Source organism: Manis pentadactyla, chromosome 8 (genome assembly GCF_030020395.1).
Source record: "Manis pentadactyla isolate mManPen7 chromosome 8, mManPen7.hap1, whole genome shotgun sequence".
Lineage (NCBI taxonomy): Eukaryota > Metazoa > Chordata > Mammalia > Pholidota > Manidae > Manis > Manis pentadactyla.
In genome coordinates this window covers 55,065,988-55,092,653 of record NC_080026.1, presented here as the reverse complement: position 1 = coordinate 55,092,653, position 26,666 = coordinate 55,065,988, and the positions used below count along the sequence as shown (strand labels likewise).

Below are 26,666 nucleotides of genomic sequence, written 5' to 3'. Positions count from 1 at the left end.
GCTCCAAGCTAACCTCTCATCACTAGTCACAGACATAGAAATGGTAAGTTTAAATAATACTTTAAAATTTACTAGTTACACATTGCCCTTCAATGCAAAGACTTGAACAATAGTGGCAATTTACTCAATGCCTAATTATGATTAATTGGAACTCATATATATATAAATGGAAGTACATATTTACCTGAAAAAAGAAATCTATCCCCATGCTTTAGATGTTAATAATATCATGAAGAAGTGATGAATAAAAAAGACAAGCCAAGAAAATGAGAATTCTAGAAAGGTCAAGAAGAAAAAAGGGGAAGTAAAATGCAAAAAGCAGAGAATGTAAGCATACGTTGCAGAAAAAAGATAAAAAACAAAGTCATGATTGTTAATGTCTGCTTTTAAAAAGAATGACTTGCAGAAAGTGCAGAAAAGTAAAATCAAGATGCAGACCAGGCTTGCTTTGCAGGGTAGTGTGTTTACTGAAAGTCACATCTATCAGAACCTCAAACTCACCAGTCAGAGTGAAAACAAGGTTCTCATCTGCGTGAATATTAGTTAACATGGTAATACACAAAGCCAAGACAGTTTCTTATCACTGGTAAGAAATATGCTGAAAATCAAATGTATTTTTAGAAAGCTAAAAATAAATGAATGGAAGGAGTTTGCCATGCATATAAAACCAAAAGAAAATAGTGATGGGAAAGTTGGTATTAGACAAACTGTAATTCAAGGCATAAAGCAAAATGGGGATACTGTAAGGTACTGTATAAAAAGAAAAGATATACTCTAAAAAAGAACGTATGTCATGAAGCTTCACATCACAATGATAACAGAAAATGAAACCAAAGAAACTGGAGGATAATTTTTCAGAAAGACAATTATAGTGGAAGCTTTGATCAGTGTATAATCAATCAAATAGACAAACAGTAAAAGATATGGAGGATTTCAATATGATTTTATTATTTAATAAACTTGTTTTAATATAGACTCATTAAAAACCTTTACTTTCTACAAATTGAGAATACTTTTTTCAAATTCACCAATCTTAGTAAACTATAAGTTAATTTGATGCTGTTTTTCTAACCTGTATTTTTAACTTGAGATTTAGCATGGAAAATTAACTGCAGAATGATACTGTCACAAGTTCATTTTTACATGGATTGCTTTATAAAGGCAATAAATCTGGACAACTCCCAAACAAAATTAATAAACATGTCCCAAGTAATAGTAATGTAGCTCTGTAAAGCTATTTCCTATAATAACACATCAGAAAACTGTTCCCTATGTATGATCTATATTTACCTGAAATTATATCAAGGAAATGGGGAGAATTTGGCCACTCTTCATGATATGTCAATCTTTGATTTTGTTTATTTGTAACATATAAGGAAGGGAATTTGAAATATATATAATACATGCTTTTAAAAACAATGATCATTCCTAGTACAGAAACTAACATATAATATATATATATATATATATATCTTCCTTAAAATGTTCTTACAACTTTGCATTGGGGCAAAAGGACAGGAATGTGTTTCCTAATACATTTAACTCCCAAAATTTAAATTTAGTTTATCAAAATGTTCATAATACCAAAAAAAGTTTGACAACATGACTTTTATTTGTATAAGCATGCAATACAAAATATAATTACTGGGCCACATAAATTATAACAAAAACACAGTTTGGGACCTCATTGGAGGAAACTCATTAGAGTATCCCAAATGTTATGTCATAAACACTGACCTTTGAAAAAAGTTCTGTTATGAACATTAAATAGGATCTTTGACTATCATTTCCTAAGCATTTAGAAAAATGAAGTTATGTAGCCATTGCATATATAAGACATGTAAGGTAAATGCAATCTAATTTGTACATTTAGAATGAAGCCAACATAGCTCAAAGATTCAACAGAATCTGAAAAAAAAATCCTAAAATAATCATATTCATTATATATGAACATTTTGTTTTCCCACTATAGACAGGAAGATGAAATGATATAAATCAAAGATCAGGATAAAAACATTTCCCTTTGACCTTTTAAAAAAAGTATCTGTTCCACCTTCTGCTGTCAATTTCCCCTTGCTGTCATTTGAAAGGCAATCAGCAGAGCTACAAACAGGTAGCCATGGTAATTACCCGCTGTCACCTCTGGCTGACCACGGGACCAGGTCCTTTCTATAGATCAGCTATCCAAGTCCAACGTTAAAACAAATTCCAAACTTGCTGTTTCAAACTTCAAACTTCAAACACCAGGCAGAAACAGAATCAAGATCACAGAAGGATGTGCAATCCAGACTGATGTAGTTACAGGTCATCAATAATATTGCTGACAATAAAAATGAAGCCCTATCAGGTTTCCAGGGGCCCTCGTCTTTGCTTTTTTTTTTAAATCTATAAATAGAGACAAATCTGGGGCCTCCTTTGCTCAAAAAAAGTTTTTCTTTAAGCACGCAATCGTGAAGGGTAGGTACATCTAAAAATTTGAAAATATATCTGGAATCCATTTTACAAAGGTAACAAAACTGTCTAAACTGTATTGGATATTCAACTGTCCATTTTATAATATATATAAGGTGGAGGAAGAACATGTATATATTTAAAACTCTTTTCCCTAAACTCTCTGAATAATTTATGGAGAATATGAAAGCTACCAGTTTTCTTTTACTTCATGAGTCTGTCTCTTCTTTATCCATCTCATTAAGAGATGTATTTCCAACAAAATTTCACTTTTAAGATCAATGTTAATCAAAAGCCTTAATATTTAGGTGGATTTGATCAACTATGTCTTTGTATAGAAAAAATTTAGTATTATTAATTAATTAATAGGGTTAATATAGAAAACCTTTTAAAGTTACAGACATACTATAACAGGAAATATAAAAAATAAATTTAATTTGCATAGGAGTTTTTGTTACATAGGAGCATGATAGAGTGAGCAGGAAAACTTTCAATCATAAAAATATGATTGGGATAAAATTTTGTCATGAGAAAATACTAGAAATATGACTTCAATGATAAAGGAATAATATGTAAATTTTATTGTTAAAGAAGACCATGTTTAAGTCTTTCTAAATAAACAAAGGTGGGTATTAAATCACAGCAGTACTTAAGTGTCAAACGGATACTTTTAAGAGTGGTATAGCCATTTTATTTTAAAATGTTGCTACTTAGAATACACTGTAAGTTATATCCTATGTGTCTATTTAAACTGATAATTTTAAAATTTCTATGTTTAAGGATATAGTTGTTTCCCCTTATCCAGAGGGAATCCATTCCAAGACAGCCAATAAATGCCAAAAACCATGGATAGCACAAACCCTGTATACACATTTTTCCTATATATAATACCTATAATAAAGTTTACATATTAGACACAGTAAGAGGTTAACAATAATAACTAGTAATATAGAACCACTACAACAATATACTATAACAAAAGTTTGTGAATGTGGTTTCTCTCTCTCAAAGTATCTTCATGTACTGGACTCACTCTCCTTGTGATGATGAGAGATGAAGTGCCTACATGATGAGATGAAGTGAGGTGGGTGACCCAGGCATCATGATGCAGTGTTAGGTGACTACTGACCATCTGGCAACATGTCAGAAGGAAAATCATCTGCTTCCAGATCACAATTGACCATGGGTTACTGAAACTTCAGAAAGCAAAACTGTGGCTAGAGGAGAGATTACTATGCAAAGTTTCTCAATAGTGTGTGTGGTATATGTAAGCAAAAACAACTGAAGACTAAACTATTTTAATCATTATTACATAAGCACTGACCTCAAAATATTAAGTCTAAAATACAGCTATACTGTACCAAGGTAATTTCCCACACCCATGCATGGAGTCTATAACTTGAAACCGATAGTTTAACATGTAATGTAATAGGGAAAAAATATATTGAAAACTTATGCTTTTTACGCAAAGAACTGAATCTTCCAATCATCAAAAGAAATCTGACTGATATTTTAATTATATTACAAATAGTTCAAAACAACACATTCATTATCAGTATTTCATTTATTTAAAAGATCAAAAAGTCAATCTCTAGACATCTTTTTGGAGTCACCACAAAATATATTTCCATAATAAAAATACAGACACTTTGTATTGCAATCCAGATTTCTTACTCGGCTATCAAGCTATTTGCAAGTAAAGCTAGTGACCCCCAGTAATGACTCTTGTCTCTCATTCATGTTCAAGTTTCCTCTGTTCTACACGTGCCTTTAGAACATTAAATCCAGAGTCTGCCAGACCTGAAATGTGTGACAAGCTTACACACAATTCCGACTTGTTTGCAAACCTTGCTTCACTCTGTTCTAGGAGCACTTTCTGCCAGGAGATGTACAGACTGTGATGAGATGATGTTACAAAAATAAAAGAGGCTAAAGGCAAAATCAGACTGTATGAAATTACTGTTTACACCTGGTGAATTTTGGCTAATGAAAAATAAAGCAAGCTGAAGAAGAGGAGAAACTCTCCACTACTTTGTCAGCGTTCCATTTACTTGTTTGTTTTAGTTGTTTACATGACCATTTTACCAAAAAAAGCGCAAGTCAAGAGCACTGCAAGTATTTTGTGCACGTGGCGCAGCAGGCTATGTGTGGAGAAGTCTACTTACGCAACTCTTAGTGTCTCTAGTCTCCATAGGGAACGTGCATGAACAGATACAGCACCACCTTCATAATGAACAGTTCTGTTAAAAAAAAAAAGCCCTATTTTAACATGTTTAATTCTCGGACTCTGTTTTCCAAGCCAACTAAAAGAGTAATACAAACAGAAAACCTTTGGAAAAAAAACAGAAGTCATACTTTTTGACAGAAGACAATACAGCTGGAAATAAAGTAACATTAACTGTAATCAACATGTCTGCCCTGAATAAACACTTGATTTAAACATATTCTACCATCATTTTCTCCTCCTCATTCCATTCATTCCCTCTCCTTCTCCCCAACCCAGCTCTCTGTCTCTCCCAGTGAATACATTCACCTTACTCATTTAACTTAGTGCTCAACTATGAGTTTGAGTGTAGTTGAATATATTATATTAATATATTAAATAATAAGTATATCATTATTTCACCACAAGTATTTATTTGCAGTTCTAAATTGTTCTAGATATTTAAAGCATTTTAAAGAAATGTATGAACATGTTAATTTTAATGTTTTAATTAATAATATGAAAAATGATCAAAAATAGAGGATAAATATCATCAAAAATACATCAACCAAAAACTTACACACACAAGAAGATAAATTTCCTTGACTGTACATCACACATACCCAAATTCCAAAGCTCTTATGAAAATAATTTATTAATATGCCAGATATGATGCTCAATAATTTATATACATCATCTAAATTGATCTCTGTGCCAATCTCTTGAGATTGTTTTAAGGAATGCAAAGCTTATGCATACACTGTGTTTCTTTTCCAAGTATCTCCCTCTGTTTTGGATCCCTTTCATCATTCAAACACATATAACCCTGTCCTGTCTAACCATAGTAACATGTCTGACCATATTTTCCTCTCCTGCTCCCCCATCTTATCTGCCTCATCAGCACCTCCTCTCACTTTTCAGTGTACTCCACTCTTTCTTCCAGACCCACTTCACTGCAACAGACTTTGCAAAGGCCCTCAAATGACCTTCATGTTCCCAATGCAAAGGATTTTTCTTTATTAACACTCTGGAAACCCTACTGTCTTAGCCCTTTTTCTAACACCATTCTCACCTGCTTTTCCTCTTCCCTACTTAAATATTCCTTCTCATTCTATTTTTATTGTGGAACTTTTCAAATATACACAAAAATTGAGATAATATTGTAATAAAGCCCCAAAAAGCACGCAGCTTCAACAATGATCAACATAGGCCCAATCTGTTTTACCTATTACATCTAGTTACTCCTCCACATTCAAATTAAATATATATACGTGTATATATATTTGTATATTTGTACATACACATATTTATATATTTGATCCTTAAAACAACATGGGTAAAAAAAAAAACACATGGGTTTGAACTACACAGGTCCACTTATACAAATTTTTTTCAATAAATATGTTGTAAAACTTTTCAGTGATTTGCAACAATTTGAAAAAATTTGTAGATAGGCATGTAGCCTAGAGATGTCAAAAAATTTAAGAAAAAATTAGGAATGCCCAATACTGCATTATGACTATGACTGTAATACTGTATGTCATAAAAATTTTATAATCATTCATTAGTGTGTAGGCCAGCATGAAACAATCATATAGATCACACTAGACTACTATAACACAGTCATATTGCTGTTTCTTCATTATTAAGGAATGAATTGTTATATACCTGTAAATAATACTGATTTCCTTTCCACATTATCTTTTCACTGTTGATAATATGTAGAATATCTATAATATATAATATATGTTATATATTATATATAATAGGAGACAATATTGATATAGGTACTGGCAAGTGATTCATCTTTTAAACAGGGGACATAAACTTACAGTATTGATAAATACCCATTTCTCTTCCTTATGAGTTTCTTAGTAATATTCTTTTTTCTAGCTTACTTCAGTATAAGAATACAATATATAATACATCTAACACATGAAATATGTGTTAATGTTTACATTACCATTAAGGTTACTGGTCAACAGTAGGCTGTTAGCAGTGGAGTCTTTGGAGAGTCAAAAATTATACTCAGATTTTCGACTGTGTGTGGGGTGTCTTGTCTGAAGGTTTCAGACCCAGACATGTTCACTACAGATTCAGTAAGATGAAAAAACGACAATGGATTCTCGGGGCAAAAGAGTTTATACCCAGCTTTATTCTCCAGGTGGTAGTTTGAGCACTAGAATCACATATGCATCTAGCAATCTGCATGTCCATAGTCCTCCTCCATCTCTGCCTCCTCCCAGAGCACTGGATGGAGCTTTTTATATAGTGACTCAGTCAATAATAGCTTATTGCCTATGGGTGTGGAAGCAGTAGCCTAGCAGTGGGCCAGTTACATCAAGTACTTTAGGGTCAGGTGAGGATCCTGGCCATAGGAACTTCCATTATCCCACAGGGGTAAGCACCCCTAACCCCTGCATTTTTCAAGGACCAACTATACATAATTTTTTATGAAATAGCTACTCAGTGCCCAAATTTTCCTAATTTCCTCAAAAACATCTTTTAATTTCCTGTTGCTTTTTCAAAATCAAAATCCAAACAAGATGCATAAATTGGCTAAGTATCTTAAATTTCTTTTACCATAGAACAATTTCCCCTTCCTCTCTTTTTTTTCTTATTTGCTGACAATAATCTGTATCATTTGTCCTGCAGTACTTTCTACATTCCGGATTTTGCTACTATGTATTCACAGTGTTCTTTTAAACATGTACCTCTAAATTGGTAGTTAGATCAAGTTCAAATCTGATTTTTTTGGCAAGAACATCTCAGAAATTGGTGTTCTGTACTTCCTATTATACCACATCAGGAAGCAATCATGATGACTTGTCTATCATTTTTATGTTAAAATTGGTCAGTAGTTTAAGGATCATCTTTTAAAACCTAAAAGTTTTAGGAACATCAATGACCAGTGTCCCTGCAGCAATTTCCAATTGTGCCTATGGATATAACATTTTAAAATCCTGATGCTATGTCCTCACCAATTACCAATTAAACTAAATATGGAGTCAGAATTTTTTAAAGCATTCCAACTGGTTGTAATGAGGAAATCATGGTTGGAAAATCATGTTCTTGATCAGTTTCTAAACAGCAGCACTACTGACATTCTGGGCTGGATAAATCTGTGGTGGCTGTCGTGTGCTCTGTAGAACACTTAACCACATCCTTGGCCTCCACCTACTAAATGCCAGCAGTAGCCTTCCCCTCCCCACTGCCCCAGTTGTTTCCAGACATAACCAAATACCTTCTGGGGGACAAAATCACCCCAATGTCAAGCCACCAATTTAGATCAGTGGTTCTCAATCTTTAAAGAGTATTACAATTACCTTGTGGACTTGTTAAAATACAGATTGCTGGGCCCCACCCCCAGAGTTTCCAATCTAGGAAATGTGGGGTGAGGCCCAAGAATCTATATTTCTAACAAGTTCCCAGGTGAAATTGATTCTGAAAACCAATGAGCTAGAACCTTTATTTCCTTAGAGCAGTAATTCTTAGCCTTGACTGTATATTAGAATCACTTGGAAAGCTTTAAAAACCACAAAGCACAAATAATTCTTAAACCCATTAAATCAAATTTTCTGGGTATGTACTTGAAAATGATGAATGACAAAATATAGATGCATGTGCATGCATGTATATCACTATCCACACATGCATACAACCACATATATACATATAAAATGATATGTATACATACACACATACATATGTAGATAGATACATACAAATAAAGATTTTTATAGCTGTATCAAAATCAGACCTTTAATAAAGACCTTATCGTTGGCCATAAAGAAAATTTTATCAGATTTTTTTAAAAGCAAAGCTATTCACTCATCACATTTTCTGATCATAATGAATAAATTTTAGACATAAATGCTAAAAGATGAAAAAAATTAATAACTTGTAAAATTAAGAGGCTATCCTAAATAATTCATGGGTCAAAGAGGAAATAACAATTATACACTATCTAGACTATAATGAAGAAAATAACACTTAATAACAAATCTATGATTCACAGGTAATCGAAAAATTTTAGCCTGCAATCCCTTAATTATCAAAGAAGAAATAATGAAAACAAAGGAACTAAATAGTTGACCAAAACAGATTATATAGAGAACAAAATAACCCAACAGAAAATAAAAAGAGGAAAGGATTCTATGATGTATGTTAAGCAAGATAAATCAACTCTACTTCAATTAAAAAGTACACTTAAAAAAAGATAAATAAGATTCAGGAGTGTAAATGAACATTTTCTGTAGCACAATGATATGGATAGATTTATTATATATATGAGCATTGAGAAAGCTGTTGTATAATGAACACCAAGCTATTAAATACATAAGGAAATGTACGTATAAAGGTATGTATAAATTAAGCTTGAAAATAGAGTAAAATGGCTGTAAGACACAAAGAGCATAAAGATATTTATGTAAAATTGTATATATTATACATAATAAAGTATGTAATTATCATTCAAATGTTTTATTGTCATCCATAGCTTTTCTTTTATTGATTGATAATTTTTTCCTTTTATCGATTGAACAATGACCTTTTATTCTTTATATAAGTAGAAATCTAATGATAATTTTAATTTGGGGAAAATTAATATTTAAAAACACAAATATAAAGTCAAAACGAAGGTTGGATCCTCCTTCCTACCTGAAATATTTTTAGCTTTATCTGGTTAATTTCTCTTGGATATTTGTTTCTTGAGGGGACTTCTGCCTTTGAGTATTTGTATTTATTTTTTGAAACGTCTCATGAGCAGGAACAGACTGCTTCCCATTTCTTGTTGCTGACTGGGGAATCTTTGCTATCTCACAGGTTCCCCAAATAGGTACAAGGTACGTGCAGCATGTCAATGGTTTTCTAATCATCTTCAAGGGCTATTTTAGACTAAAAACTCATAGACAGTATCAAGATTTCTAAATATAAAAAGAACCTCAGTCCATCATAAGTGACACTGGGCATTCAAACTACTCTAGAAATCAGTCCACCTGGACAAATACGCCTATTCTATGCAGGGATCATCCTTTTCCCCTGAAATGTGTCCCAAGTACCAAATCAGAGTGAGGGAAAACAACTGTTTTAAAGAATGACAAGTTTACCAAATGTTATCAGAAACCCTATTTAAACTCATATAACTAAATGATTATCTTAATACCAAGTGACCTTTCCAACATAAAGACTCGGAAGAAAGTTTCTCCAAGAAATGAACAGACGCATAGCAAGTGCACCTTTTGAGCTCAGCATCACAGGAGATTTCAATGCAAATGGCAGCATTGATGTCAAAATTCAAGGGAAGGTCCATGGATATGAAAACACAAAACCATCTGTGCAGCTCTCTGCTCATGAAGAAACCATTTTTGCCATGAACTAGAACCATGTTACAGCTAATGAGAGAAAGGAAAATGTGTTAAAATACTGTCATAGAATTTTTTTTAAAGTCTTCCACTGTCTACATCAGAAAAAGTCAGAGTCTCTGTAATTTCACTTAATTGGAATTATTTAAATATGCACACCTAATAACTAACAGTATGTGTCTTGTTGAAGAGTACTTTGAAAAATCCCGGGCTTCAGACTGTAAGTAATGTCTACATAATTCATTATCCTCCAGCATAATATGCTTCATTAAGGAACTCATATTTCAGGCTGATCACATAAAACTGCCTAAAGAGGCCCTTTAAGGTTATTTTTTTAATAAGTAAATTCATCCTATTATGTCATCAATTCCACTTCTCGTATTATAATACTGTCCACTGAAATAAAAGTAGCAACCTATTTTTGTATTTTTGGCTATAAAATACAGTATGTCTTCTCTCAATTGTCAAAGCACTTATTTCTCAGTAAAAAGCAAGCACTTTGACAGCCAGGATGCAGTAAAATCCATAATCTGAGACTCAAAACAAACTAGCATTAGCCTACAAATTGGACCTTTAGTCCTTACAAACTCTTCACATCTGACAGGCACATATTAGCAAGTATTTACAAGAATCTTTTATAGGATACACAATTTCAATTAGTGGGCCTTAGCACAAAATTATAAAATACAGTATTAAGAAAAGATTCAACACTGTAAAGAGACCCCTCCATCCTACAAGGAATCTACTCTCTCATCACAGGTGCCACCACAGACGCTGTCAGTGGGTGGCATCCCAGTTATAAGCTCACATTTTTTATAAGGCACTGAGGAGGTGATACATCACTCTCACAATCTGATTGTTACTAACTTTTTGAAGATGCACTTCTGTGTTAGGAACTTGTGCAGAGTTACTTCTCTGTGCTCCACTTTTGCATATGTGAAATGAAACTATTTTTCATTGGGTCACTGTGAGGAAGGAATGGATGATATAACCCACTACACCACTTTGAGTCCTTGCACAGCAAACATTAGCTCCGAGGGTGTGGATAATGATGATGATGATGATGATGATGATAATGACTGTATTATTCAGACATCCCATATAGGGAACTAAGAACTCAATATTGCTCACTGAATTGATCTGACAATAGTATCATATACTTGTTTATATCCAAAGGTAGAAGAAGTCCTGAATTACAAACTTGCTCAGGACAATGTAAGTAGGAAACAAAGTCATAACTCAGACCACCTCCTTGCTCACCTCTCCCTGTGGTACAATGGCCTTGTTCTCATGTTCCTTCCCAGCCATGATCTAAACACTCCCTTTGCTTCTTGTCATTATATATATCAAATAAGGTGATGTTTTATTTTGTGTATCTTTGCAGTCTTAAAATTCACATACCAATCAATATGAATTGTTTTGGCATCTGCTGCAACATACTTTGAGAGTAAAAGGCCAATATAGAAAACCCACGGCCTATAGAGAATGCACACATTACATAGATGAAAGGGATAGTTCTTTCCTAGCCACTTTCTCCCTCTTTTAAAAAATGTACTTCTGAAGTCACCTGCTTTGTCACCCTACCTTTGTCTCACAGCACAGGATAGCCATAGGTGTCCAGGACTATTGGGGCAGCCAGCCCATCCAGCACTTTCACTGCCACCATGGTGGTCCAGAACCTGGCAAACTTTTCTGTAAAGGGCTGGACAGTAAATAGGTTCTGTGAGTCCTGTGGTTTCTATCATACTACTCAACTCTGAAAGCAGCCATAGATGACATGTTCAAAAAAAAATGTGCATGTCTGTGCTCCTATAAAACTTTATTTAAAATAATAGGCAGTGGCTGGATTTGACCCACAGGCCATAGTTTGCCAACCCCAGTATGGAAGACCCGGCCCACATTATCAGTAATTTTAATCTCAGAGAGAGCCAGCTAGATGAAATCCCAGGTCTGCATCTTGCACAGCTGTATTAGTCAGGGCTCTTCAAAGAGACAGAACCAATAGGATATATATAAACCCTAATAAAATACAGTATGTATTTTATATATCCTCTGTTTGAAATTGGATGTATATATGTATAAGATCTTTCTATTCTGTGTATAGAAACAATTTACTATAAAAAGTTGGCTCATGCAGTGATGGAGGCTGACAAGTCCCAAGATCTATCATCAGCAAGCTGGAGACCCAGAAGAACTGATGATGTAAGTTCCAGTCCAAGCCCAGAGGCCGAGAAGCAGGAGCACCAGTGTTGTAGATCCAGCCCAGAGAGCGGCAAGCTCGAGGCCCAAGAAGAGCTGATGCTTCAGTTTCAGTCCACAGGCAGGAAATAACTGGTGTCTCAGCTCCACAGCAGTCAGTCACAGGAGGAATTCCCTCTGATTCCTAAGAGTCAGACTTTTTGTCCTGTCCAGGCCTTAACTTATTAGACAAGGCCCACACACTTTAGGGAGGGTGATCCACTTCACTCAGTCCATCAACTTAAATGTCAAACTCACCTAAAAACACCCTCACAGAAACATCCAGGATAACGTTTGAATAAATATCTGGTCACTATGTGGCCCAGTCAAGTTGACAATAAAATTAAACATCACAATAATTAGCAGAAAGAAAATCCAGCTTATCTGTCTTGAATCATATTTCTAAATATGGAATTAATATCCACATTATGAGCTACTCCTTATTTTGTCTTCCCAAGGTAAATACAGATAACTCAGAGTGTTTCAGAGCAGGTGGCTTATCCCAAAAAAACTTCAGTGTGACCAGTGAAGTATGAGCCACAGAATTGCCTAAGAGGCATTCCTCCTTTTATTGCACTCTCCTCTATTATGCTTCACAGATACTATATTTTACAAATTGAAGGTTTGTGGCAATCCTGCCCAGAGTAAGTTTCCCATCTTTCCAACAGTATTTGCTCACTTCAGGTCTCTGTGTTACATCTGGGTAATTATCTCTGTATTTCAAACTTTTCCACTGTTCTGTTATGGTGATCTGTGATCAGTGATCTTTGATGTTACTATTATAATGTTATATTTATGTCTGCTAACACAACATCCATTCTGCAGCCATGATCAAGGAGCAATTTTGATTTTCAATTCATATTACATAAGAAATACATTTCATAATGCTATAGGTATCATAAATAGTGATTCCTCTGATAGATTTGGACACAATAAATTAAAAAACCTTCTGGAAAGGATTTAGCATTCTAGATGTCATTAAGAACATTTGTGATTCACAGGAAGAGATAAAAAATATCAACATTTCAGGAGTTTGAAAGTTGATTCTAATCTTCATAGATGACTTCGAGGGGTCAAGAATTCAGTGGAGGAATTAACTGCAGATGTGGTAGAAATAGCAAAAGAACTAGAAATAGAAGCAGAGCTTGAAGATGTGACTGAATTACTGCAACCTCATGATAACACTTTAACAGATAAGGAGTTGCTTTTACAGATGAGAAACAAGTAGTTTCTTGATACAGAAAACTCCTGGTGAAGATGCCACGAAGACTGTTGAAATGACAACAAAGGATTTAGATTATTATATTATATAAACTTAGTTGAAAAGCAGAGGCAGGGTTTGAGAGGACCGACTGCAATTTTGAGAGTTCTACCATGGATAAAATACTATCAAACAGTGTCATAGGCTACACAGAAATCATTTTTGAAGGGAAGAGTCAATCAATGTGGCAAACTTCATTGCTGACTTAGGTTAAGAAATTGCCACAACCACCCCAATCTTCAGCAACCATCACCCTAATGAGTCATCAGCCATCAGCACCCTCTATGAACAAAATCATAGATTCCAGATCTGGAAGATGATGGTTAGCATTGTTTAGTAAAAAAGTATTTTTTAATTAAGGAATGCACATTTTTTTCAAGACATAATGCTATTGTACACTTAACAGACTAGACTACAGTATAGTGTAAATGTAACTTATATGCACTGGAAAACCAAAAAACTCATTTGACTCGCATTACTGTGTTATTCGCTATACTGTGGTAGCCCATATCTGAACCCACACCTCTGATGTCTGCTTGTACCTGAATTACAAAAAGAACAATTAGGGCTATTCAATCTACTTTTGTTTCTTTTCTTTAGATATCCTCATCCCTAAGGTGGTATCATCTAGGATTTGTTAGTTTTCTGGATGAAAACAAAACCCATTTATTATTCCAGTCAGTAGGTTAGAAATCTAGTCACAGTGTAGCTGGGTTCTCTGCTCAGGGTTTCACAGGCTGAAATCAGAAGGTTGGTTAGGGCTGTATTCTTGCCTGGAGCTCAGGGTGTTCTCCCAAGCTGACTGGTGGTTGGTAGAATTCATTTCTTGTGGCTGTTGTGACCAAGGTCTCTGTTTCCTTGTCAGTTGTCAAGTGGGAACCACTTTGAACAATTAGAGACTGCTCTTGCATCCTTGTCCCATAGCCCCCTCCCCTGACCCTCTCACAACATAGTAGCTTACTTCTTCAAGGCTAGCAGAAAAATCTCTCAATCTCTTTTACTAAGGGATCATCTGATTAGGCCAGGCCCACCTAGGAACCTCTTCCTTTTGATTAACTCAAAGTCAACTGATTGGGAACCCTAATTACCTCACAACATTTTTCAGCTTTGTCATATAATGTAACCTAATCATGGGAGTAAAGTCTAACATATTCATACTTCCACCACAAAAAATGGGGAGATTATGTAGAATGTGTACAACAGGGGCAGAATTTCAGAATGCATTCTTCTATTACTTGTCCTACTCCTAAACTTTCCTGCTTTCTTTTGGATTAATATATTTTTGTTATTATTATTCTAGTTTCTACTTTAGTTTCACATTATCTTACACTATGTTTTCAGTGATTATTCTAAAGGTTTCAATATGTATTTAGTTTATTAAAATATCTAATTAGTAATCTTATCACTCCCCAGACAGATGCAAGAACCACCATTTAATTTTGTTTATCTCCTCCTAACTCATGTGCTACTATTGTAATGAATTTTTTTCTCTATAGATTTTTTTAAATCCAAGATTTACTGATGTCATTATCATCATCATTTTATTTGGTCAACATTTTTTAAAATTTATCCTCATATTTACCTTTTGCTCTTTTTTCCCCTTTCTATATATCTCCAAAGTTTTATCTAAGAAAATATATCTATCTTGAATAATACCCTTTAATATTTCCTTTACTGTGAATCTGCTGGAATAAGCTCCCTCAGCTTTGTCTTAAAAAATATCACCATTTTACTAAATATAGAATTTTAGGTTGGCAGTTGTTTTGTTTAAATGCTTTCAAGCTTATATCTAATAGTTCCTTAGTTGAAGGGAGCTGTAAATATTACTGCTACCTCTTTAAAGGTCTATACCTTTTTTTCTATCTGCTTTTGTTTCATTTTGTGTTTACTTTTCAGTACTTTTAGGCTGATATTCCTAAGTGTGGCTTTCTTTTCATTTGTCTTATTTGGGGTTTATCATCCTTCTTAAATCTGTGGCCTTATATACTTAATTGTGGTGAATGTTTAAGCAATTGTATTAAGTCCCACCTGTGTCCTGTGTACTTGCAAGCTCTCGTCCTTGTTCTGTCTGTCTCCCTCCTTCTCTCACTCCCCTGCTGCCTTTCTCCCTTTTTTGTCATTTTATTTTGGGACTCCAGTTACATTTATAAGAGACCATATATTTCTTGTGCTATTATCTATATTTCCCAGTCTTCTGCTCATCGGTGTTCTAATCTGAATATTTCTTCTACCTCACTTCCAGTTCACTAATTCTCTTTTCAGCTATTTGTAAGCTAATATTACATCTATTTGTTGAGTTTCTAACATCAGTTATTTCAATTTTCAGCTTAGAATGTCTACATGATAACTTTTTATAGCTTCTGGTTCTCTCCAAATTTCCTTTTGTCTTTTAATTATTAGATAGCAATTATAAATATTTTAAATTCTACTTATGATAATTCTATTATCTGTGTGTTCATGACCTGTGTGCCTTATTCCATAGTATGTGTTTGTCCTTGCTCTTCAGTCAATCCCTATCATATCAGCATGTGCTTTATAACAAAGAATTTGGCTGACCTGCATCTCTGGCTCCTGGGAGGAAAACTCTAAATCTTTGGAATTTCCCAAATGACAGAAGTGGCTTTGTTATTCATGAGCCCTTTGGATCACAACTGAGTTTATTCTAATTAGGTCACTCATGGAGGTCCTTAGATAGTTTCAGCATGAGAGCCGGGTATGCTGGAAAGACCAATTTGTTGACTAGAGAGTAAAATGTGATCCAGACTGACCTCTGGAGAATGAAAGCACTGAAGACTGAATTTAATTACATAGTCAATTATTTAATCAATCATTTCTACATGATAAAGCCAAATAGAAACACTCTGGGACCAAAGTTCAACCGAGCTTTCTGGATGGTGGACACATCACTATATCAAGACAGTAAAATATTCTGAACCACAGGTAAAAGGCACAAAAGCTCTTGTCTTCAGACTCTCCCAGACCTTCCACTATGAGATCTGGCTGGTCTGATTTATCCTTTATAATAAAACTGGAATCATAATTATAGCACTTTCCTGAGTTCTTGAATCTAAAGGGGCTGTGGGAACCCCCAAATACAGCCAGTTGGTTAGAAGTGCAGGTGGTCTGAGGGCCCCACTCCCTTATGGCTAGTGTCTGAGATAAGGGCAGCTGAGTAGAGAACAAAGCACTTAACTTATACAGTCTGTTAACTCTAGATGGTTAGTGCCAGAATTGCACTGCAGTAAATCAGGTGGGGTTGAAATAGAATAAACAGCCTGTTTAATTTTGATTATCAGATAATATATATGTAAAATTATAGAGATCATTTGAGTTCTATGTGTTATTTTCTTCCAAAAGATGTACCTTTGCTTCTGGTATGTAAAGAGGTCTAGGTGCACCATCAATCGCACATAATCTTAATCCAAATGGCAATTAATATTATTTGAGGCTGTTTCAATGCTTGTGAGATTTCATCTATTTCTGGTTCACCTTTGCTTCAAGGGTACAGTTCTTTGAGCTCCCTCCAAAAGTGCCCCTTCTTTGGTGCGTCCTGTATTACTATTTTTGATTCACTTCCTCTCTAAATCTTCCAGTAGCTCAGCCCCACTTTTCAGCCCCTTGGCCATCAGACTTCCCTAGGGAGAAAATGCTATTCCAAATGCTAAAGTCACTTCTCTGGTATTCTTCTATTTTGAGACCCTAGAGACACATCACTTTTTACAGCAGTTCATTATCTTAAAATAGATTTGTGGGGGGCCTGCCTCTTTTAGTTTATTTCAGGGATGGCAGTGATTTGAAATAACCTCATCTAACTATTGTTATCAATTCATTCTCTAAATTATCTTCAAAATATTATTTTCAACTTTGAGTCTAACAGGCTAGTAGGGAATTCAAGTTTTACTTAATTATTCTTGCTAGGGTAGTTCAGTAATTATAGACACTGGATAAGACCAGTTCACTTGCCAATCTCCTATACACAGGGTCTCTATCTATACAGCTCCCTTCTCGTCTAAGAGCTACTGTTTTTCATTCACTTGAGAGGCATGGGGAACTTTGTTGAAGTAAAAACTCCACAGCCACTCCTCTCTGAGTTCCTGTCACCTCCCTATAAGCCAGGATGTAATGGGGAGTAGAAAGCTGTCAGTGAACAGAGTTTTCTGGTCATTCTGAGAGTGGAACCCAGAAAACTCTGTTCCCTCCCCACTCTCTGTAGATGTTTTAAAAACATTTTTGAAATAACTATAGATTCATGTGCAGTTTTAAGAAATAATACAGAAACATCCCTTGAACATTTTGTCTAGTTTCCCCTAATAGTAATATTTAAAACTATACTATAACAGTTTTTCAATGAAGATATTGACTTTGAGACAATCCTTGGACCTCATTATATTTCTCCAGTTCTGCTTGTATTCATGTGTGTGTGTGTGTGTGTGTGTGTGTGTTTACTAAGTCCTCTATCATGTTATTATCTGTGTGGGTTCCTGGATCCCCATCTTCACCTTATGCCACAAAGTCCCTCATGTTGCTCTTTGACAACTACACCCACCTCTCTCTTCCTCCCTCTCCTGCTTCCCTAATCCCCAGAAACCACTAATCTGTCCCCCATTTCTAAAGTTTTATCACTTTAATAATGTTATAAACATGGAACCATACAGTATATAACCTTCTGGGATTGACATTTTTTTCACTCAGCATAACTGCCTGGAGGTTCTCCCAAGTTACTGTGTTGCTTTTTCCTGTTGACGTGTATTCCATGCTATGGCTGTAGCACAGAATTTTTAACCATTCACTTGCTGAAGGACATCTAGGCTGATTCCAGTTTTGGCTATTACGAATAAAGCTACTTTGAACTAAATGTTTGCGTACACGTATTTGTGTGAACAAAGTTTTCATTTCTTTGGTATAAACACCCAGGAATGCAACTACTAGGTCGTATGATAATTAACGCATGTTTAGTTTTTTAAGCAAGTGGTAAAATGTTTTCCAGAGTGGCCGTACCACTTTCCAATTTATGAGTGATCTAGCTTCCCTGCATCCTCACAAGCACTTGGTTATGAATACTTTTGTTTGTTCATTTTAGCCATTCTGGTAAAGTATATAGTAATAGCTCTTTGTGGTCTTTATTTACCATAATGAACATTGCTTCATGTGCTGACTTGCAATCTATATGATGTCTCAGTGAAATAACTGTTCATGTCTTTGGCCCATTTTCTAAGTAGATGGTTTCTTTTCTACTGTTGATCTTTGAGAGTTCTTTATGTACTTTTATATTCTTAGGCACTAGTCCTTTGTTGAACATATGATTAACAAACATTTTCTGTCAATCCAGAACTTGTCTTTTCATGCTCTTCACATGGACTTTCACAGAATAAAATTTCTCATTATGATGAGGTACAGTTTATCAATGTTTTCCTTTTGTAGACATGCTTTTGATGCCTTTTTTTTTTAATCTATGATCTCAAATATTTTTTTCCTATTTTTTTCCCATAGTTCTTTAGTTTTGCATTTTAAGTTGATGTCCAGGATTCATTTTGAATTTGTTTTTCTTTAAAGTGTGAGGTTTGTGTTGAAGTTCATTTTTTTTTTTTTTTTGCCTATGGGTGTCCATTTACTCCATTTGAATATCTTTCAAACCTGGGAAAAATCCCTTCTTCTCTTCTTTTTGTGCCAGAGTCAATCTCTCTCTCATTTCTGTCCAAGACACTAAGCAAAACCGCCTCCTTGGATTTAGTCTTTCACAATAAATCAGGAAGGGAGGTGTCACAGGAAACAAACTTTCTGCCAAGGTTCAAACCTAACCTTAGGCAAAAAAAAAAAAAAAAAAAAGCACAAAGACAGGGCAACTTTTAAATGAAGGGAAATACTATGGAAAATACTGGGAGAAAACATAAATTAACACCACAAAAATTACCCCACAGGAAAAATTTTGCATAGTGGCAAGTATGTGAATTTTTTAAGAGGAATCTACACCAAGCATCAGATTGCCAAGGACAGTCCCAATTTTTATTTAAATCACTGTCTTTAAGGCTCAAATTCCTGCTATAGGAACAGAGATCTTCCCTGTGGAGTGGTTTGAAGTAAAGGTACTTCCAGACTAGAATGACTCTAGTCAAGGATGTGGGACTTACAGGGCTCAAAATAGTTTCCTTCTCATTCAGGTAGGGATGCTGATTTAGCAAAATGGCTTTTCTTCCCCTCCCCAAATTGCAAGTAGATAATAATCTTTCAGGTGTCACCAGAATACTATGAAAAGGTCTTCAAACTCTTCTGCATTAGCCAGAGTGGTTCTTGATGCCCACATCCCACTGTTCTCCTTGAACAACCTATAGTGAGGAGTGGGTGTTTTTCTTCTCCATTTATTTCCTTCACAAATACAAAACAATAAGCACTGTGTGCAGATGCTCATGTCACTATGTCAAAGGTACACAAGAATGAATGATACAGTCTTGACTGAAAACTGAACAAGGGAGATGAACATGCACACCAATAAATAAGTGATAGTGAGACAGGGAGGCAGCAGGGCATAACTCCTGCCCAGTTAAAGTACAGTGTGGACCCTGAAAAAGGACAGAGTCTTACAACACAGGGTGCTGGAGATTGAAACAATGTAACAATTTATTCCCCATCGGGATGCAGTGGTATAGAACAGCTCATTGCTGATAGCTGTGTAGGCCCATTAGCTTACAATAGGGTATCCAGGAAACCTTCACAGACATACATTAAAATAAAACTAGCATACTGGCTGAATCTACAGAAAACTCCCACTGCAGCAAGCATAAAACCCTAGACACCAAGACTCCACGCAGCTACGTTGCCCCTCCCTGCACCTGTGGGGAGTTCATACTTTCTCTTATCCTGAAGAAAGCACTCTCTCTGTAACTGAGTAAAAACTCTCTATAAATCTCTTGCCTTGTTTATTCACACAGTTCATTCTTTGACTCTGCAAACAAGAACCCCGGAATCAATAGTATACGAAAGTGCCATTTGTATGAGATGAAGACAGTCTTGCAACCAACATGTCCTCAACTAAATTAACTTCAGCTGTGTTACTATAGTATCAGACTTTAAATACTGAATATTCATCTGTGAATCCTCTGAAAAATAATTCGGTCACAGAAAAATCACTCACATGCAATTTCTATTTACAGTTGATACTGGACAGCAGATTAAAACCACTTAGTAGAAAGAGAAGCTTGTCTTATTAACCCTACAAATCAAAGGTCAACAAAGACTCCTGCAGAGCCTGATTTTCCTTGAAGCGTACAATGGTAAGATGTGTTTTTCACAATGTAATTTTTTAAAAGTTTGTGATCAGTCTTTACCAAACTAACAATCACTTCTTCCAACTGCCCAACACAAGCTGCTAGGGGTCGCCACTGTCCCAGGAGAGAAAGGCCAGGAGCAAGTGGAAAGGGTCTTGGTTCTCCCAGCTGACAGACGAGCTAACAGCATATCACTGCATATATCAACATGAAAAGGCAGAAAAATTTGATCCAGATCAGACTAAACCAGACATCTTGTACAGCCTCCCCTAAGAAGGAGTCTAGGAAGATAGATTTAGCCAATCTTCCTGAAAAAGAATTCAAAATAAAAGTCATAAACATGCTGAAAGACCTGCAGAGAAATATGCAAGATCTAAGGAGGGAGAATACAGAAATAAAACAATCTCTGGAAGGACTTCAAAGCAGAATGGATGAGATGCAAGAGACCATTAATGGACTAGAAATTAGAGAACAGGAACACAGAGAAGCTGACACAGAAGGAGATAAAAGGATCTCCAGGAATGAAAGAATATTAAGAGAACTATGTGACCAATTGAAACAGAAAACTATTCACATTATAGGAGTACCACAAGAAGAAGAGAGAGAAAAAAGGATAGAAAAAGAGCAAGAAATAATTGCTGAAAACTTCTCCAAACTGGGGGAGGAAATGGCCTCTCAGACCACAGAAGCACACAGAAATCCCATGACAAGGGACCCAAGGAGGGCAATACCAAGACACATAATAATTAAAATGGCAAAGACCGAAGACAAGGACAGAGTATTAAAGGCAGCCAGAGAGAAAAAAAGGGTCACCTACAAAGGAAAACCCATCAGGCTATCATCAGACTTCTCAACAGAAACCTTACAGGCCAGAAGAGAATGGCATGATATATTTAATGCAATGAAATACAAGGGTCTTAAACCAAGAATACTGTATCCAGCATGATTATCATTTAAATATGAAGGAAGGATTAAACAATTTCCAGACAAGCAAAAGTTGAGGGAATTTGCCTCCCACAAACCACCTCAACAGGGTGTCTTAGAGGGACTGCTATAGATGGGAGCACTCTTAAATGAGCAGAGAACAAAACACCCAACATATGAAGAATGGAGGAGGAGGAATAAGAAGGGAGAGAAATAAAGAATCATCAGTGTTTATAATAGCTCAATAAGCAAGTTAAGTTAGACAGTAAGGAGGTAAACAAGCTAACCTTGAACCTTTGGTAACCACAAACTTAAAGCCTGCAATGGAAATAAGTACATATCTTTCAATAATCACCCTAAATGTAAATGGACTGAATGCACCAATCAAAAGACACAGAGTAATAGAATGGATAAAAAAGCAAGACCCATCCATATGCTGCTTACAAGAGACTCATCTCAAACCCAAAGACATACACAGACTAAAAGTCAAGGTATGGAAAAAAGATATTTAATGCAAAGAACAGGGAGAAAAAACCAGGTGTTGCAACACTAGTATCGGACAAAATAGACTTCAAAACAAAGAAAGTAAAAAGAGATAAAGAAGGATATTACATAATGATAAAACGGTCAGTCCAACAAGAGGATATAGCCATTATAAATATATATGCACCCAATACAGGAACACCAACATATGTGAAACAAAGACAAACAGGATTAAAGGAGGAAATAGAATGCAATGCATTCATTCTAGGAGACTTCAACATACCATGCACTCCAAAGGACAGATGCACCAGACAGAAAATAAGTAAGGACACAGAGGCACTGAACAACACACTAGAACAGATGGACCTAATAGATATCTTTAGAACTCTATATCCAAAAGCAATAACATACAGATTCTTCTCAAGTGCACATGGAACATTCTGCAGAATAGACCACATACTAGGCCACAAAAAGAGCCTCAGTAAATTAAAAAAGATTGAAATTCTACCAACCAACTTGTCAGACCACAAAGGTATAAAACTAGAAATATATTGTACAAAGAAAGCAAGAAGGCTCACAAACACATGGAGGCTTAACAACATGCTCCTAAATAATCAATGGATCAATGACCAAATTAAAATGGAGACCCAGCAATATATGGAAACAAATGACAACAACACAAAGCCCCAACTTCTGTGGGATGCAGCAAAAGCAGTCTTAAGAGGAAAGTATATAGCAATCCAGGCATATGTGAAAAAGGAAGAACAATCCCAAATGAATAGTCTAATGTCACAATTATCGAAATTGAAAAAAGAAGAACAAATGAGGCCTAAAGTCAGCAGACGGAGGGACATAATAAAGATAAGAGAAGAAAAAAATATAATTGAGAAGAATAAAACAATAGAAAAAATCAATGAAACCAAGAGCTGGTCCTTTGAGAGAATAAACAAAATAGATAAGCCTCTAGCCAGACTTATTAAGAGAAAAAGAGAATCAACACACATCAACAGAATCAGAAACGAGAAAGGAAAAATCACGACAGACCCCACAGAAATACAATTATTTGAGAATACTATGAAAACCTATATGCTAACAAGGTGGAAAACCTAGGAGAAATGAACAACTACCAGGAAAAATACAACCTTCCAAGACTGACCCAGAAAGAAACAGAAAATCTAAACAGACCAATTACCAGCAACAAAATTGAAGCGGTAATCAAAAAACTACCGAAGAACAAAACCCCCGGGCCAGATGGATTCACCTCGGAATTTTATGAGCCATACAGAGAAGACACAATACCCATTCTCCTTAAAGTTTTCCAAAAAATAGAAGACGGAATACTCCCAAACTCATTCTATGAAGCATACATCACCCTAAGACCAAAACCAGGCAAAGACCCCACCAAAAAAGAAAACTACAGACCAATATCCCTGATGCATGTAGATGCAAAAGTACTCAACAAAATATTAGGAAACCGAATTCAAAAATACATCAAAAGGATCATACACCATGACTAAGAGGGATTCATCGCAGGGATGCAATGATGATACAACATTCAAAAAGCCATCAACATCATCCACCACATCAACAAAAGGAAGGACAAAAACCACATCATCTCCATAGATGCTGAAAAAGCATTCGACAACATTCAACATCCATTCATGATAAAAACTCTCAACAAAATGGGTATAGAGGGCAAGTACCTCAACATAATAAAGGACACAGATGATAAACCCACAGCCAACATCATACTGAACAGTGAGAAGCTGAAAGCTTTTCCTCTGAGATCAGGAACTAGACAGGGATGCCCACTCTCCCCACTGTTATTCAACATAGTACTGGAGGTCCTAGCCATGGCAATTAGACAAAACAAAGAAATACAAGGAATTCAGATTGGTAAAGAAATTAAACTGTCACTATTTGCAGATAACATGATATTGTACATAAAAAACCCTAAAGACTTCACTCCAAAACTACTAGAACTAATATTGGAATTCAGCAAAGTTGCAAGATACAAAATTAACACACAGAAATTTGTAGCTTTCCTATACACTAACAATGAACTAATAGAAAGAGAAATCAGGAAAACAATTCCATTCACAATAGCATCAAAAAGAATAAAATACCTAGGAATAAACCTAACCAAAGAAGTGAAAGACCTATACCCTGAAAACTATAAGATGCTCTTAAGACAAATTGAAGAAGTCACTAACAAATGGAAACTCATCCCATGCTCCTGGCTAGGAAGAATTAATATTGTAAAAATGGCTATCCTGCCCAAAACAATGCACAGATTCAATGCAATCCCTATCAAATTACCAACAGCATTCTTCAATGAACTGGAACAAATAGTTCAAAAATTCGTATGGGAGCACCAAAGACCCCAAATAGTTAAAGCAATCCTGACAAGGAAGAATAAAGTGGGGGGGGATCTCACTGCCCAACTTCAAGCTCTACTACAAAGCCACTGTAATCAAGACAATTTGGTATTGGCACAAAAACAAAGCCACAGACCAAAAGAACAGAATAGAGACTCCAAACATATATGGCCAATTAATATATGATAAAGGAGCCATGGACATACAATAGGGAAATGACAGTCTCTTCAAAAGATGTTTCTGGCAAAACTGGACAGCTACATGTAAGAGAATGAAACTGGACCACTGTCTAACCCCATACACAGAAGTAAATTCAAAATGGATCAAAGACCTGAATGTAAGTCATGAAACCATTAAACTCTTAGAAAAAGAACATAGGCAAAAATCTCTTAGACATAAACATGAGTGACCTGTTCTTGAACATATCTCCCCGGGCAAGGAAAACAAAAGCAAAAATGAACAAGTGGGACTATATTAAGCTGAAAAGCTTCTGTACAGCTAAGGACACCATCAATAGAACAAAAAGGTACCCTACAGTATGGGAGAATATATTTGTAAATGACAGATCTGATAAAGGCTTGACATCCAAAATATATAAAGAGCTCACACACCTCAGCAAACAAAAAACATATATTCCAATTAAAAAATGGGCAGAGGAACTGAACAGACAGTTCTCCAAAAAAGAAATACAGATGGCCAACAGACACATGAAAAGATGCTCCACATCGCTTGTCATCAGAGAAATGCAAATTGAAACCACAATGAGATATCACCTCACACTAGTAAGGATGGCTACCATCCAAAAGACAAACAACAAGAAATGTTGGCGAGGTTGTGGAGAAATGGGAACCCTCCTACACTGCTGGTGGGAATGTAAATTAGTTCAACCATTGTGGAAAGCAGTATGGAGGTTCCTCAAAATGCTCAAAATAGACTTACCATTTGACCCAGGAATCCCACTCCTAGGAATTTACCCTAAGAATGCAGCAATCCAGTTTGAAAAAGACAGATGCACCCCTATGTTTATCGCATCACTATTTACACTAGCCAAGAATTGGAAGCAACCTAAGTGTCCACCAGTATGTGAATGGATAAAGAAGATGTGGTACATATACACAATGGAATATTATTCAACCTTAAGAAGAAAACAAATCCTACCATTTGCAACAACATGGATGGAGCTAGAGGGTATTATGCTCAGTGAAATAAGTAAAGCGGAGAAAGAGAAATACCAAATGATTTCACTCATCTGTGGAATATAAGAACAAAGGAAAAAATGAAGGAACAAAACAGCAGCAGAATCACAGAACCCATGAATCGACTAACAGAGGATCAAAGCCTAATTTGGCTACACAGAAAGTGAATTAAGATACGATATGAAGAAGAACTTCCAACATCAACATCCTCTGGAAGAGTCATTCCAGAAGATGAATATCAAAAAACTTCAACAAAGATCCTGGTGCTGCTGCAGTTGTAGCTGCATTCATCCCACCAGTTCCTGGACCTGCCATTGGAATGAAGGAGATATCTACTCTGGCCTGTGCATATAGTAAAACAACAAATTTGACTGGATCTATACTGTCAGAACTCAACCAAGAATTAGGAGAAGTGCAAGTTGTAGTGCTCCAAATTTGTGTGACTATAGACTATCTACTGTTAAAAGAACATATGGGATGTGTACAGTTCCCAGGAATGTGCTGTTTTAATTCATCTGATTTTTCTCAAACTATTCAAATTCAGTTAGACAATATCCATCATATCATTGATAAGTTTTCACAAATGCCTAGGGTACCTAACTGGTTTTCTTGGTTTCAAGGATATGGCTGGTAATTGTAGGCCTGCTTTTGTTATGTAGCTGTATTCCTATTATGTTAATGTGTGTGCACAATTTAATTAGTAGTTTAAAACCTATACATGCTTATGTTACTCTACAAGAAGATATGTCTAAGAAATAATCAATCTCCCCATGTTTTCCGTCTGCCACTTCTATAGCTTTTCTTCTTCCTTCCTAATTACAACCCTTTAGTAGAATTCGTGCCTCACATAGAAAATTACCGAGTATCATAATTCTTCCAAGTGGTAAAGATACCTCAAGACAAATGC

General features: G+C 35.5%; 1 protein-coding gene across 1 annotated transcript in view; it reads right to left on the bottom strand.

Annotated features, from left to right (window-relative positions):
• The window catches only part of RYR2 (ryanodine receptor 2), a 961,351-nt gene that overhangs the window by 483,368 nt on the left and 451,317 nt on the right, over positions 1-26,666 (bottom strand). The window contains exon 11 of the mRNA XM_057505755.1: positions 4,617-4,691. Coding sequence (XP_057361738.1) covers positions 4,617-4,691 — 75 coding nt within the window. The remainder of the gene's footprint in view (positions 1-4,616; positions 4,692-26,666) is intronic.